The sequence below is a fragment of the Desmodus rotundus genome, chromosome 11 (genome assembly GCF_022682495.2).
Source record: "Desmodus rotundus isolate HL8 chromosome 11, HLdesRot8A.1, whole genome shotgun sequence".
In the NCBI taxonomy this organism is placed as follows: Eukaryota; Metazoa; Chordata; class Mammalia; order Chiroptera; family Phyllostomidae; genus Desmodus; species Desmodus rotundus.
In genome coordinates, this window is record NC_071397.1 from 78,600,390 (window position 1) to 78,615,389 (window position 15,000).

The 15,000-nt window shown below is 37.7% G+C and overlaps 1 protein-coding gene across 2 annotated transcripts in view; it reads left to right on the forward strand.

The window, feature by feature from the left end:
- Positions 1–15,000, forward strand: part of ENPP1 (ectonucleotide pyrophosphatase/phosphodiesterase 1) — a 76,876-nt gene that overhangs the window by 38,801 nt on the left and 23,075 nt on the right. Inside the window, exons 1-10 of one of the 2 annotated variants that reach the window (XM_053913763.1) lie at positions 417–546; positions 2,955–3,071; positions 3,801–3,926; positions 6,068–6,128; positions 8,283–8,380; positions 10,202–10,281; positions 11,179–11,298; positions 12,346–12,455; positions 13,791–13,856; positions 14,149–14,221. The exons of the other annotated variant lie outside the window; for it this stretch is intronic. Coding sequence (XP_053769738.1) covers positions 432–546; positions 2,955–3,071; positions 3,801–3,926; positions 6,068–6,128; positions 8,283–8,380; positions 10,202–10,281; positions 11,179–11,298; positions 12,346–12,455; positions 13,791–13,856; positions 14,149–14,221 — 966 coding nt within the window. The 5' untranslated portion in view covers positions 417–431. Of the gene's footprint in view, positions 1–416; positions 547–2,954; positions 3,072–3,800; positions 3,927–6,067; positions 6,129–8,282; positions 8,381–10,201; positions 10,282–11,178; positions 11,299–12,345; positions 12,456–13,790; positions 13,857–14,148; positions 14,222–15,000 lie in introns of those variants that run through there. 2 annotated transcript variants of the gene reach the window in all.

Below are 15,000 nucleotides of genomic sequence, written 5' to 3' on the forward strand. Positions count from 1 at the left end.
CTGTCCAGTGCTGGTCCCCACAAGCTGCCACAGTGCATGTGAGGATATGGTGTAGGTTTGTGTAGTCAAACTGTTAAAGCAAGCGTCCGATACTCACATTGCCTTTTATGGATTAACAAATAGGAAATTGAGTCTCTAACTGGACTTTCCTCTTTTTCCCTCTTAATAATTACAAGTTCTCTAATTGGATTAATTTACACCAAGTGGAAATTTTCTGACAGTGTTAACCTTGGATGCATAGATTTGTTGCTAACATTTAAGTAGACTTTTTGTTGAAGCTTAACATACGTACAGAAAAGTCCATAAAATAGGTGTGCAGTTTGACTTTTTGCAAAGTGAGCACAATTGTGTGACCAGCACCCCAATCAGGAAATAGGATAACACCAGCAAGTTTAGAAACATTTGAAGAAAAAAACATTTGAAGAAACAAAATGGTCTTGAGGCTATATAATTTCCTCTTCTTCTCCCTACAGGTGTTGTCAGTCTGTGTGTTAACAACAATCCTCGGTTGTATATTTGGGTTGAAACCAAGCTGTGCCAAAGAAGGTAATTAGTACAGTGTGTGTGTGTGTGTGTGTGTGTATGACACTCAGCCTTCAGAGTGTGATGAGCTAATCCTATGGCTACTCCATAAATATTGCATATTTGATGCTGGTTTGAGCCATCTAAAGCTTTTTTATTTTAGCCATATAATATTTTATTTACTTGCAATACTTATCTCCCAAAACAACAAAGAGGGGATATGATCAATACACCAACCAAAGAAACAGAAAAACCCTGGAAAAACAGAAAATAAATTAAGAACAAAGAAACAAACCACCAGACATAGCCAGCGGGTTCTGGTGTCATGCTCCCAGAGGTTCCCTGACTTCCTCCAGGCACTCCTGGGATACTCATTTTCCCCAAGCAGTTAGTTGTGAAGCAGCCCTAGAGGTTACTAGGTGACCAGTCAGCATCCCTAGGCCACCAGAGATTGATCTTCACCTGCTCTTAAGGCTTTTAAAATTGTGGGCAGTGGTGGTTTCAAAGCAATCATGGCATTTTTAAGCTTCTACATGTGTTTCTCTTTTATAGCAAGTGTAGAAATTATCCAGTATTGATAGGATTGCTATAAATAACAAAACTGAATCACAGTACATTGTAGTAGTCATCTTGCCTTTGAGGTAGGTTTTTCCCCCTCGTAAAAATGATTGATGGTCTCCTTAGAGAATTCAATTTTGAAAATTCTTTTCCTACTCAACTATTCTGCAGTTGTAATATTAGTCATTTAATTTTTTTTCAGTGATTGCTAAGCTCTCATTTATTATTGAAATGAGTGAAATGTAGCAGTTGTACGCATTGAGTCAACAATCTGCAGGCACACGTCCGAGACAGTGCAGGGTCGGTTCCAGACCGCTGCACGAGAGCCCGCACGGCAGTAAAGCAGGTCGTAATCTTTCTGCTGGCTGAGGGGCTGGCCTTCAGTTTGTAAACACTGCAGCATCCGTGAAGCACGATAAAGGGGAAGTGCCGTAAGACGAGGCACGCCTGTATTCAGAGCAAAAGTTAAGAAGCTACAGACTTTAGTGTTTACCGGTACAGTGTTTTGATACGGAGTAATTTCCCTTGAGTTCAGGTTCACACATAAAATCGGCAATTTTAATCTGAACCCAACATAGTGTGTATGGTATTTTTAAAAATTGCTTGGTGCATATTAATGAGCTTAAAATAATAGCTATTATTCTAGTAACTCCCCCCCTCCCGCCGAGACAGGAGAATAAGTACTTCTGACTCTAAAAATTATTATTGCCGTTTCATGTCCTTAAAATTGCCTAGCCTCCCAGTGTCACGAGAATTAATTCGGTGGCAGGGCCTTGTTGGTTCAGAAGGCATTAAAGTCAAGAGCTAGGATTATTCCTTTTTCTTGTTAGACTTCCATTTTTTCCTCCTCAACCTGATTTTTTAGAAATCTAATAATATCCTAGGCTTTTCTAGATATTTAGTAAAGAGTTACAAGGTAAAATTATTGTTTTTAATGAAAAGTCTTTTCTTCCATATCTGCCATTTATCCATTTAATGGAAACTTATTAGTACCAATTTATAGTCAAGTGTCTTGTGGGTATAAGGGATACATTTGTACCGGGCAGAATTTAGGTGTGGCCTTTGTTCTCGGGAAGTTTGAGTCTAGTCTGAGCCTGGGATCCTAATCAAATACTGTAGTTACAAATGGAATTAAGTGGCTGTGAGGAAGGATAAGATTTTGTAAAAGCTTAAGGAAGGAAAGTGGAGGTAGACTGGGGAGTCTGGGAAAGCTCCCCGGAGGGAGCGGGCTGGGTCTGCTGGTGAAAGGGGTGTTTCCAGTGACGGTGGGGGGGCGGTCCTGCAGCGTGTGTCTTGCACAATCGCATCGCTTCTGCACCCCGAGACTGGGTCCTGCGCAATCGCATCACTTCTGCACCCGGAGACTGGGAGTACGGCACGTCAGGTGTTCTTTCTCTTTCTCAAAGGCTCATAGATAATCACCCTAAAAATCGTCTCACACATGTTGAAAGTTTAGAAAGCTCCATGGCTGTTTAAGCCGACCTTCAGCACAAGCTCTCACCCTGACTCCTCTTTACCGGACCACAAAGCCTTTAAGTCCCATCAGACCCAGTAGCGTTGGTGATACGTGAAAGAAAAAAGTTCTCTTCCCAGCTGTACTTGATCAACAGTAAAAAAATTAAAAAAAAGAAAAAAGTTCTCTGTTTTCTATGGCAAGAGAGAAAATCATAAACTGTACATAATGTTACCTTCTCTTTGTATCAGTTTCCATGTGTATTTGTGAAAGATTCTTAGGTAACTTTATTTTCCCATCTGTGTTTTCTGAAGCAGTATTTGAATTTGATCTGTACCCTCAACTTAGGTGAATTAGTTGATGTTTGCTTTGTGATTCTATAATGATTAGAAACTTCTAACTCACTGTTCAATATTTTCAGTTAAAAGTTGCAAAGGTCGCTGTTTCGAAAGAACATTTGGGAACTGTCGCTGTGATGTTGCTTGCGTCGAACTTGGAAACTGCTGTCTAGATTACCAGGAGACGTGTATAGAACCAGGTAAAAACGCGCAGGGAAAAAATGCGGTTACTGGCATTCATGCAAGGTCACTGGATGGTTCTGCATCTTTAGTTTTGTGATTTACCTAATTCATCTGAGATTTTTTAAAATTTGGCTTTCATATTCCCTTAGAGAAAAAATTTCACATATCTTGCCATTAAACATTGTATGGATAGCAAAACCGTGCCCATTTTTGATGTATGCTGAAAACCTGCACAGTCTAATGTGCATTTAAACCAAGTTCACATGAAAATATGTGAATATTTTCATTATGGCTTATTAAAGCAAGAGTTCTTAGATGTCCACTTAAACTTTAAAATAAAACCTTCAGAACATGGAGATTTCTCTCAGCCTGATTGCGAACTTCTCTTCATGACATGGAATAATATTTCAGTGGGGGTGACCCAGGTTTAGATGAAAGTTTGAGAACCCTGAAAATGGCTGGCAGAAAAAGCCAAGATCTTCATATGAATCGTGTAGTAAGAATTGTTTGTCCCATTTTAAATGATGAGATTCTGCGGTTGTAGTGAAATAATCACAGTTGCTGCCTGCCTGTTTTCTGTCTGTCGGTTGTAGTTGACCGTTGTGATGGCCCAGTCTACAAGTGACTGAGAGGTAGGGAGTAGCTTGTTGTCTGTTATGGGTCTTGCTCCAGAAGACCACAGGTCTGAGTCTGCTCTGGATGTGTTACATTTGGACCATAACGCTTTTGTTGATACTTATTTCTAGAACGCATATGGACTTGCAGCAAGTTCAGGTGTGGTGAGAAAAGGTTGCCCAGAAGCCTCTGCTCCTGTTCAGACGACTGCAGGGGCCATGGTGACTGCTGCATCAACTACAGCTCCGTGTGTCAAGGTCAGGTTTCCTTCCACGTGCTCACCAGGCTCGACAGCAGCCTGACCTCTTCCTCGGTCTCAGCTGGGTTTTGCATAGGTTTTATTTTTTTACATTAGGAATCATATTTATTGACCAACTATATTAGCTGAAAAAAATATTTTTAAACATTTTGTTCAAGAACATTTTGAGCATATATATGAGTAAACGGGGAGTGTGTAATGAACAGTGTACCCATTCCCAGCTTAAGAATTCTTTTCTGCACATGGCCAATCTTGTTTTATTTATAGTCACTCATTCATCTGCTGCCACCCCCTCATGTTATTTTGGCATTAGCTATATATTTAATGCTGTGTTTTGGAAAGGTCATCCTGGCCGACTCCTGTGTTCCAGGTTTCCCCATAAAAAATGAGGATAAAGTCTTCCATGCCACTCCCATGAATTCAGTGAAAAATAGCAACAACTTCGATGTGGAATTTATGACAGGAGTAATAGGAGGAGCTTAAATTATAGGTTTACTGTTGGGTGTGCTATAGCCTGGCATAGCTCCGTAAATATGAGTGTGGTCAGAAGACTCTGAGACGTTGGTGAGAGCGCTGGCTCATGGATTTCAGGGACTGTGCTCCAAGAATGAGCAATATCTCTACGCCTCACTGAATAAAAAGTAAATTTGTCCTTTATGGTGGCATCTGCCTCTCTTAGGAATCAGGGGACTTGTTTCAAATGAACATGGGACTTTTCCACAGGGTCCTGTCTCCTTATTTCCTAAAAGTGTGGTCAGGTAGCGATTAAAGATTGTTGGGCATCTCAGCACAGAGCTGGCTGGGTCAGAGGATCTCAGGAAGGGAAGTGACCACTTCCTCAAATTAAAAAAAAGTTCAGCAAGAATATATCATTGCATCAAATGGGTCATCATGCCTGGGGAAAAAGTGACTATACATTGCCTAAATTCTTTTTTCAAAAATTCTCACCTGCGGTTATGTTCATTGATTTTAGAGAGAGAAGAAGGGAGAGAGAGAGAGAGAAACACCAGTGTGAGAGAGAAACTTCGATTGGTTGCCTTTCACAGTTGCCCCAACCAGGGATCAAACATGCAACCTAGGGATGTGCCCTAACCGGGTATCGAACCCGCAGACCTTTTCGTGTACAAGACCACACTCCAACCAACCAAGCCCATGGCCAGGCCCATTGCCTAAATTCTTACCAGAAATAATTTAGGCATTTAGGATAACCTGTTTATTTTGTGAAATATACAGTGGGAAAATATTGAAAACTCAACTTCCTAAGGCATAGTATTAAGATTACATTTTCTTTTTTAAAAAAAAATTAGGTTCTTAGATTTCAGTAGGTGGTATTTTAGATCATTAAAAGGAAGCTTATGTTAAGACACAGAGGGAGGAGCATCCATCCTGTCTCCTTCGTTTCTGACCTATTCTCTCACATATTACCTGTGTCACTCATTTCAAACTTAATTGCATATTCTCTCTTGTCAGTTACTGGAGTCTCATGTGTTTGCTTTCTCTCCATAGTTAGATTATGAGTTCTTAGCAAATAGACACCATCTCACACTTTTATATTTTAAAACAGTGTCTACCATGCATGAGAGAGTGGATGTGAAATTACTGCAATAGATTATAGGGTAGCACATGCCTTTGTAGTATTGGATGCCTTGCCTAGAAGTTTGTGTTGGGTGGGTAGGAGGAGAGTTGTAAATTTTGATTGAAAATAGAGTGATTTGGGAAGGGGAAAGGGGGTCAGTTATGTGCTGATGGAATGAATATGACTGGACTTTGGGCGGCGGGCACACAGTGCAGTATACATCATGTGTCATAGAAATGTGCGCCCGAAACCTATGAGCCATGGTCACCTCGATGCATTTAGTAAAAAGTGAAAATGGAAGAGATGCCTTCATGGTCTCGCAAAGACAATGTTGTGTTTAGTCCTGCAATCACACATTTGCTCTTTTCTTCCTGGTATCAACTCACTCTTTGGGAACAGATTTTTATTTTGAAACCGAGTACCTCCCTCTTTTTCTTATATTTCCCCCAAATCAAATGTTAACACATTTTGGTTTTGGAATCTGTCCTAATGTGTCTCACAAGCATCGCAGTTGTTGTTATTATCAAATGTGTTCATGTGTTTTATTTCTTTAAAATACTTAGGTGAGAAAAGTTGGGTAGAAGAATCCTGTGAGAGCATTAATGAGCCGCAGTGCCCAGCAGGGTAAGACGATATTCTGAGATACGGATTTTTCCTTTTTTAGAAATGCCAATATTTTCTTTCCTACTTGAAAAGGTAATAATAATAATTATTTGTTGGTTCATTCAACGTGATTTGTAGTTAGGCCTCATATTTCGCACTGGCGATGTGCGATCCCCCAATCTGGAAAGCAGTGGAAAAGAGAGAGGCGATGGGTATGCAGTCTTTAGTATTCATGAGTGTCGGGTGGAAGTGTGTGTATCTCCCCTCTTAGAGGAAGGCCCTTTTCTTTCCTTCGGGGTTTTGAGAGTTGAACTTGTCTCACATTACAGCTTCTCTTCATTTTTTGCATTTTGGTACATTTGTAAATATGGAGGATAAGCAATGCATCTGTGAGAGGATGCTATATAATGTTTACGGTTCATATTTGTTCTCTTTGTCTTTCAAGTATTTTGCACAGAACTTTATGTATACAAGTCCATCAAAAAAGTTTTTGTGGAATTCATATGGCAGAAGTTTTATAAAAGGTGTTAGGTACATTTAGCTTTTCTCCACTTGAGATCTACCTCATGCGGATTTGCATTTGAATTACTCATCTTAAGAGATGTAATTTGAATTACTCATCTTAAAAAATATATTTTTACTTATTTAAAATGATGACTTTTCCAAACTATTAAAAATTTTATATCTGTATTTTACCTTATTTTATTTATGTATATAATGTATTTTTGCTTTAAAAAATAAAAATTGTTTTCTTTTGGATAGGAGAATATATTTTTGTTGTTTAAAATAATAGTAACAGCAATAGAAAAGAACTAAACTCAAATGAAAACATGCCAAAAAAAGAGGCTTTTTTTCAAAGTACACTTCTCATGAATCCTAAGCTGCCTTGAAATGCAAAGCATATTGGAAATTTTAAACTTAGTGAATTTGAATTTTTCTTTTCTTTCCAAACGTTGATTACTATTTTTCAGTTTTAATGTTGACTTTTTAGTAGAAAATGTAACCTCTTTCTTTCCAAGAAGAACGTACTTTAAAATACATTTTATTGTACTAGAACTTATGCCAGTATATTTACCTGGTGGTCCAGTAGTTTTTCTGTTTTCTGTTGATTGAGTATAAATAACTTAACACAGAGATGGGCCATTGAGACCATGTGCAGCTGGTTCTGCAGAGTCACCTGACAGAGCTCTGTACAAACAAACATAAATTCTATACACGTTTTCTCCCTTTTCTGTTTGTGTTTGTATATAAGAGTAAGCTGGGAAGGAGACAGAGTTGAAATAAGCAAGGCAAGGTAAACATTGGCTCTCACATTTTGAATTACTGAGTGAATTGTCCGTGGAAAGTTCTCGTGGTTATTCAGTGGTATACAACTCTCCCACCATCTACGATACTACTAGAATCGCAACATTACTGTGGCTCTCTTGGTGAGGCCATCGACAGTTGCCTATAGTTATTTCTTTGGCTGAGCATAGCATTGCATGTATTTTTTTTTTCTTTTTTGCCTCCCTGTTTAGATTTCCACACCACACACATTAACTGTGTGTACGCAGGTGCGCACACTATCATTGTTCATTTGTAGCGTTGGATCATTTCTTTATTGTTTATATATTTAAATGCAGTAAATACCTCTTAAACTTCTCTGTTAAATATTAATCTTTTAAATGTATTAAACTCAAACACTTAATACAGTATATAATTTATGCGACATCTAGTAGATTCAAGTAGAGGCAGTATCAAAAAGTGGTTGTTCAGGAAAAACATTAATAGAAACAAAAATGTAATTTAGAAAATACTGTGTGTTAGCATTTCTCCTCCTTCATAATGGGAAAATATTACTTTTTAGTACCATTTGGTCAGCTTATGGAATAGAAGAAACCATGAGTGATATTCTCTGTAGGGTAACTCAATAGTATGAGGGCTTAATAAATACTATTTGATGATATATGGATACATGATAAAATAACGAAAGCACCTTGTATATGAAAATAAATGCTTATAAAATGTCCTTTATGAGGGAGCTTGCTGAAGTTGTTAGTTTAGTCTAGATTACATACTGACCTCAGTGGAAAGTCTTCACTGGGTCTGTGCCAAGGAGGGAGAAACTCTTCACTGGATGTGTGTCTTCTTTCTTTAAACATGTTTTTTCATTTTTTTCTTTCCCTTATTGCCCAGGTTTGAAACGCCTCCGACCCTCTTATTTTCTTTGGATGGTTTCAGGGCAGAATATTTACACACTTGGGGTGGACTTCTTCCTGTTATTAGCAAACTAAGTGAGTAGCTTCAAAGTTTACGCTTGGAGTATCACAATTGCAGTGCGATAGACTAGGGATGCAGTAATCTTCTTTGGAAAAGTACTGGCTGAACTTGACTATTTTACTAAACTCTAATAGAAAGTGACTGAACCTGATGATAAGGAACTAGTCTTTAATATTGTAATTACTCTAAAGCTGCCTTTTAAATTCTTCTAAGATTATAGAGTTATCTTAGAATTTTTTATCCCTTAGCTAATATATGTGTACGTATTTTCATATATATTTATATATATATAAATTTTTCTTAGAATTTCCTTTTTTGATGGAAAAACCATTTCTTTATTTATTTAGTATTACATCTTAAATAGAATTTCAAAACAGAAGGTATTTCTGATATGATACTAGTCATGTAGCCATAGAATATTTGCCTGCTAGTTATCCTGTAATATCTTGTAGCATCCTTCCAATTTCTTTGTCTCAATCAAGGCCTTAATTGAATGATTATTCTATAAATCACTAATGCAATAGAATGGTCTTTTCTCAGTATTAATGTAAATCACACTATCCACCAGCAGTATGGGTATCACTTGTATCATTGTTCTTATTGAAAAAGAAACAAAATTTGCATATAGGGATATAAACTGTAGAACTCTGCTCAGTTAGCAGTATTTAAATAGCTACACTTAATACTGATTGAACTAGAAGTAAGTAATTACAACTAACTTAGTGTTCTGGCTGGACTTGAATATCTGAAATTGGTTTAAATATTAAAATTACTTCCAGTAAATACATATGTACATTTATTGTGCTTATCTTGTGACAAGCCAAAATCATTTTGGAAAGCTTCTAAAAGTTTGAGTTTTAAATTTTTACCTGGAAGAAAATGGTTTTTGTAAATGGTCATTTGACACAAAAACTCTCTAGTAAAGAGCTGATATAAGCAGGGAAGGAAGGCTCTGTCCTCGTTCGCCAGGCCCATTGTCACCATTAGGAGGAAAGTTTGTCCCGATGGTACCAGACGTGGCATCCTGAGTTCACAATTAAGTGGCTGTAGGTGTCCATATATGACGTTTAAAGGAAGCCACTACACAATTAGCCCAAGTCCTGGCTTTGGATAATTGGGGAATGTGATCTGTGATTATGAACTGTTTGAAAGGCCGTGAGAGGAACACATACCAACCTAAGGAGCATTTTCAGGCAATGAGGTATTAAAATCCAGAAATCTTTAGTTACACGTTCCTTCCTCAGGAGCAGACATAGGAGACGAGAGCGTGACCCCAGGGCTGAATCAGGAACAGTGTGCCTTCTGCACTGTCTCCGACGTGAAGCCAGAGTGTGCCTCTTTCCGCAGCGTTGAGCCTGTCCAGTTAGCTAGCTCTGAATCTGTGGGTCCGGACCCTCACCCCAGCCACTGCTTCACCCTCCGTTTTAATTTTACAGATTTAGCTGTTAGTTTCATTTTTGTGGTTGCTGTTTTGTTTTGCGCTTTGTACTGTCTTGCAATTTGAGTCTGTGACCACTAAATAGTAATGGAGATCTAGCAAGCGTCATTGTTACAACTGGTTTATCTGGAACTTAATATTATTGTTTAGTATGGGGTAATTACTTCATTGGCTTAATTATTTTGTTTACTGTTTCTGACAAAGAGAAAAAGTAACTCTTAATATTAACATTGAATTTGAATTCAAAATTTTGCTTTATAATCCCCCTGAATTTTTGTGATTCCAAACTCCTCCTGTATTTTTCATGTGATTTAGACTGCTGTGTCAGCAAAGCTAAATGAGGTAAACAGATAGCCAGTTGCATTTAACAACAATCTTTACTATTTTTCCTTTGTAGAGAACTGTGGAGCGTATGCTAAAAGCATGAGACCAGTATACCCAACAAAAACCTTCCCCAATCACTACAGCATTGTCACAGTAAGCTCCGCATTTCAACTTTTTCATGTTCACAGAAGAGAGATGTAAATGTAGAATTGTTTGAGAGATTAATTAGATATCAGATCAGGAAAAAAGTAACTTCTTTCCCAATGTGTAGTTAAGCCAAGAAACCTAGATTCTGGGCTTCGCTGTGCTTCTAACTAGCTTGGCCTTGGAAAGTCACTTGACCTTCTGAGTCTCAATTTTCTCATCTGTGCAAGGAGGTGACTAATGACCTCGATAAATGTATTCTTGGTTTCCTTTTAGTTTTAAGATCTATCATTTTTATATTCTGTTTTTTCTTACTGGTTTAAAAGGCCTACGTTATTTGAGCCCCAAACGATCACACTCCTGTGTTCTCAACTTGTCTTTCCAGTCGTGTTGATGTGTGAGTTTGAGCAAGTCACTCTGCCTCACTCTGGATAGGATTACAGCCCTGTTTTTGTTGCAAAGTTTCCAGATTTAATCTGAATCCAGAAAAATAAAAGTGGCATTCATTTGGCCTTGAAGCCAGAAAATTAATAATTTAGCTTATATTGATTGATAAAAGCCATTCTTGGATCCATCCAAAAAAAGTATGTTCTGCAGAAATACTTCCCTCAGCAATGCAAAAAAGAGTCCTTTTCTTGGAATTTGGGGGGCTGCCTACTTACATAGACCTTCATCCGCAGCATTGCTATCCTATTATCTCCTATACATAATTTAAAACACAAATACTACATAAAATTTTGAGTGGTTCATTGTGTGTTTGACAATACCCATTGTTTTGTTTTTCCCTCCCTAAACTGTGTTAAGTTTTCTGTAGATTCAGTAACCTGTTTCTCTTTGATGAAATTGTTGTGATTTTAACATGAAAACACTTAAAACTTGCATAAAACCCGTATTTTATATTTTTAGGGTCTTTATCCAGAATCCCATGGCATAATCGACAATAAAATGTATGATCCAAACATGAATGCTTCCTTTGCACTTAAAAGTAAAGAGAAATTTAATCCTGAGTGGTACAAAGGAGAACCAGTAAGTTGTGTGTCTGTTTTAGCTACTAAAAGAGTTTCTTTTATTATTCTCATCTATTTCAATCACAGTAAAATACCAGATTCCCTGGCACTCTTATTAACCTACTTCATGTGCTGTGTTTGTGGCCATCCTTTTGTAAATGGAGATGAATGCCGACAATCCTAAAGGCAGTTTGTGTATAACGAGAGTAGTCGTTTATTTGAAAACTGGCCTTGGGTTATTCTGGACCATTTTTCTTTCTACTGGATTCTACCTTCTTGCACTAGTAGCGTATGGCAGTAGGTGAATGGAAGGTACTATTTTGATCTACACAAAGGTAGTTGTTTCTGAAGGAGGCAAACTTTGACTTCTTCTGCATAAGCTAATTTAGAAGATTCTGTGATTTAGATGTATCTTTTTTATTTTTTAAATTATAACCATAATTCTGTAGGATCTGTTTGGGTAGTCTTAATCCTTTTAGAAGGAAAAAAAGAGCATGATGTTTAATTTACAGGTTATAAATTCATATTTTAGCTCTGACATTTAAGGCTCTGTGACTTTGGGCAAACTCTTTTTCTGTGCCTTAGTTTTGTCATCTCTCTGCTGTGGGCAATACTGTTAGTACCTCATAGGCTTATTTGAGGATTACTTAAATTAATACTGTAGGATGCTTATAAGACTACTATTTAGAGTTGTAATTTCAATAAAAAATGCTTAATAAATGTTAGCTATATAAGTTCAAATATCAATTGGACATGTATGTTTGTGAATTTTTCTTTTTTCATGGGGAACCTATTAAGTAGATGGATAGCTCAAAAAAATGCAGTAGTTGCCAACTGATTTATGTCCATATTTTTTAGATTAAAATAATCTCTAATCATTCACTTTATTTTTGCTGCTGTTCAGAGTCATACTATATGATTATTATTTAATACTACTGCTGTATCTTATTAACGTTAAAGGTTTCCTAGCACTTGAGAAGCATGCATTGGTGTTGCATGAACATATACTTTCCTGAGAGATGAACATTTGCATAGTTTTCTAACTTCCCTTTGTTACCTTTTTCAGATTTGGCTCACAGCTAGGTACCAAGGCCTGAAGACTGGCACATATTTTTGGCCAGGCTCAGATGTGGAACTTAAAGGAATTCTCCCAGACATCTATAAAATATATAATGGGTATGTGTAGATGAACTTTTTCCAGCACCCATAGGACAGATTATTTTCATCTCAGCACCTCCTTCTTTTCACGTCTGAAATACGTTGAGTCTATGTTGGCTGAAAAGTGAGAACTATCAATGTAAGGACTCCATTTCAAAGAGTTTAAGGTGGATGGTATAGTAAAATGAGTTATTTTTCTAGAGCTTTTCTAGAAGGCATTGGTATCCTGTTGGGTGTGCACCCAGATCTTTGGGCAGGAATGGAAAATGAAGTCAGGGGGAAAGCAGTGGCCTCAGAGTGGAGGCATGGCCCATTTTCACTCCAGGGGGAAGAAGAGCTAGGACAGGAAGGTGAAAGTATTAAAGAGGACACAGGTGGGAATGACGCCGCTGGAAATATTATCTAAAAGAAGATATTGATGGCACCTCTGGATTTGTATTTCCAAATTACTTCAGTAAATATGCCATCTAGTGTGAGAAACTGATTAGAATAACCTCCCTGTGATAGTCAAAATCTATGATGTACTGAGAAAAGAACAGAACAACCTTTTTTTGGGGGGAAGGCTCCCTTTGGGTAATTTACGGAGACTACGAAGATAATTTTGTTTATTTTACACAGGAAATTTCTGTCACAAAATCAATACAATAGAAAATAAATTCTAGACAAGAAATGCGTCATGATTTTCTTTGGTGACCTTATTATGCTACTGGTTCACTTGAGCACAGCCCAGTGCCTCTCCCCACCCTACTAATTGCCTTCATTTTCATTCCATGGATGGTAATTGAGATTTAATTGCCATGCCTTATAGTAGGCCTGGAGGCTCCAAAGATCAGTGATAGTATTCTCTGGCTTCTCACAGTCTGACCGAGAACACAACTAATTGTACTTGGCGTTGGGCAGGCACACTCTGATGGAGTTTAAACCAAATCCTGTGCCCAGAGGAAGGTGTAATGAATTCTGCTGAGGAAATGTCGCCTACTTCTCACCTTTACTGAGTCTTCAATGAGTGGGTTCTCCCTGCGGTGCCCTGTGAAGAGCGTGTTGACACATGGGTTTTTCTCATGGTAGCAATTACTCTTCTCAGGTACTGGAAAAACAGCCTCAGGTGGAGTACAACAAGCAAACTCTGAAGCCCAAGGACAACTTTCACATGTGCAAAACCTACCTTTTGTTCCTTTGTTGGGAAAACGAATTTAAGTTTCCAAATAAAACTCTTCTGTGGCTTCAGACACACAATTGATGCATTAGATTATTTTAGTTTTTCTTAATGCAATTTTTTAAAGAAAAAATGTTATATTTTAAACCTAAGGAGTTGTCACAGATTTGTTTCATTTTGTTTATTCTTAACTTTAGTTCAGTGCCGTTTGAAGAGAGAATTTTAGCTGTTCTTAAATGGCTACAGCTTCCCAAGGACGAAAGGTATGTGTTGTGTCTTCTCCTTTGTTTTATAGAAGTTACGCAATGTTTTGAAATAGGCTACAAGAAAACTTTGGTATTGGCTCTGAGGTTTTATGTCCAAACGAACTCTTTAGTGAGCTATTACAGTCACATTTTGAAGAATTTGAAACCTGTAAGTTATTTCCTCAAAAAGTTTAGAAATGTTACCCCGGTGTTGTATAATTTTTGTTCACTATGGCTTGTTGAATTATTCTTTCCATTCTGTTTTATAATGTGTTCATAAAATATTACATTTTGATACTGTTTGATTTAGACCACACTTTTACACTCTGTATTTAGAAGAACCAGATTCTTCAGGTCATGCCTATGGACCAGTCAGCAGCGAAGTAAGTACATTTTATCAGTGGGTACCTCATTAAACCTGGTAACAGCTAGCTGAACCTTGATTTGAAGCAGGTTTCTAGACAGTTCTGTAAGATTTTATGTTTTCTGGAAAGAATGAGTATTATATACAATTTTACTAAACCAAAGAATGCACTTTAATCAAAGTAAGCATTGGGAGCATTAGTTTTGTTATGTTTTTACAGTGCTGAATTGAACTGATGATGAATTAAATCCAGTATTTTCAACTCCAAATCCTTTATCCACTCCATATCCCCCTACATTGTGCTGAAAACTAACTGCTCTTTGAAAATTTTGTAATTGGGTAAGACTCCAGGTTTCTAGGAAGATGTAGGATGATATGTCAAATAGCAGAAGAAGCCTCCTATGAACTCTACACCTTAGGAAATGGATCTCTGCCCCTCTGAGCCCATGCTGACAACAGAGCTCAGGCATCAAAGGATCGGCGATTTTATCAAAAGGATAGAGAACTTCAAATAATCTTTGTTTTACTGAGTGGTTACTAGGAGATGAGGGATAGGGAAACTGCTCGCGGTCTGAGGCTCTCCGTGTAACATCCTATTTGACCTGACACACTTTTAGGAACGGAGCCCAGTCCTGGCTATGTTCGTAATTGGTACAGTACTCTAAAACCTCAACTTCTGCTTTCCGTTTCTGTCTGGCCATGCCATTTCGTACCATGGAGCACAGGAAACATTTGAACAGCAAACGATACGAACTCTTTTCCCATATTATGCCTCTAAGTTGACTTTCCTTATGATTT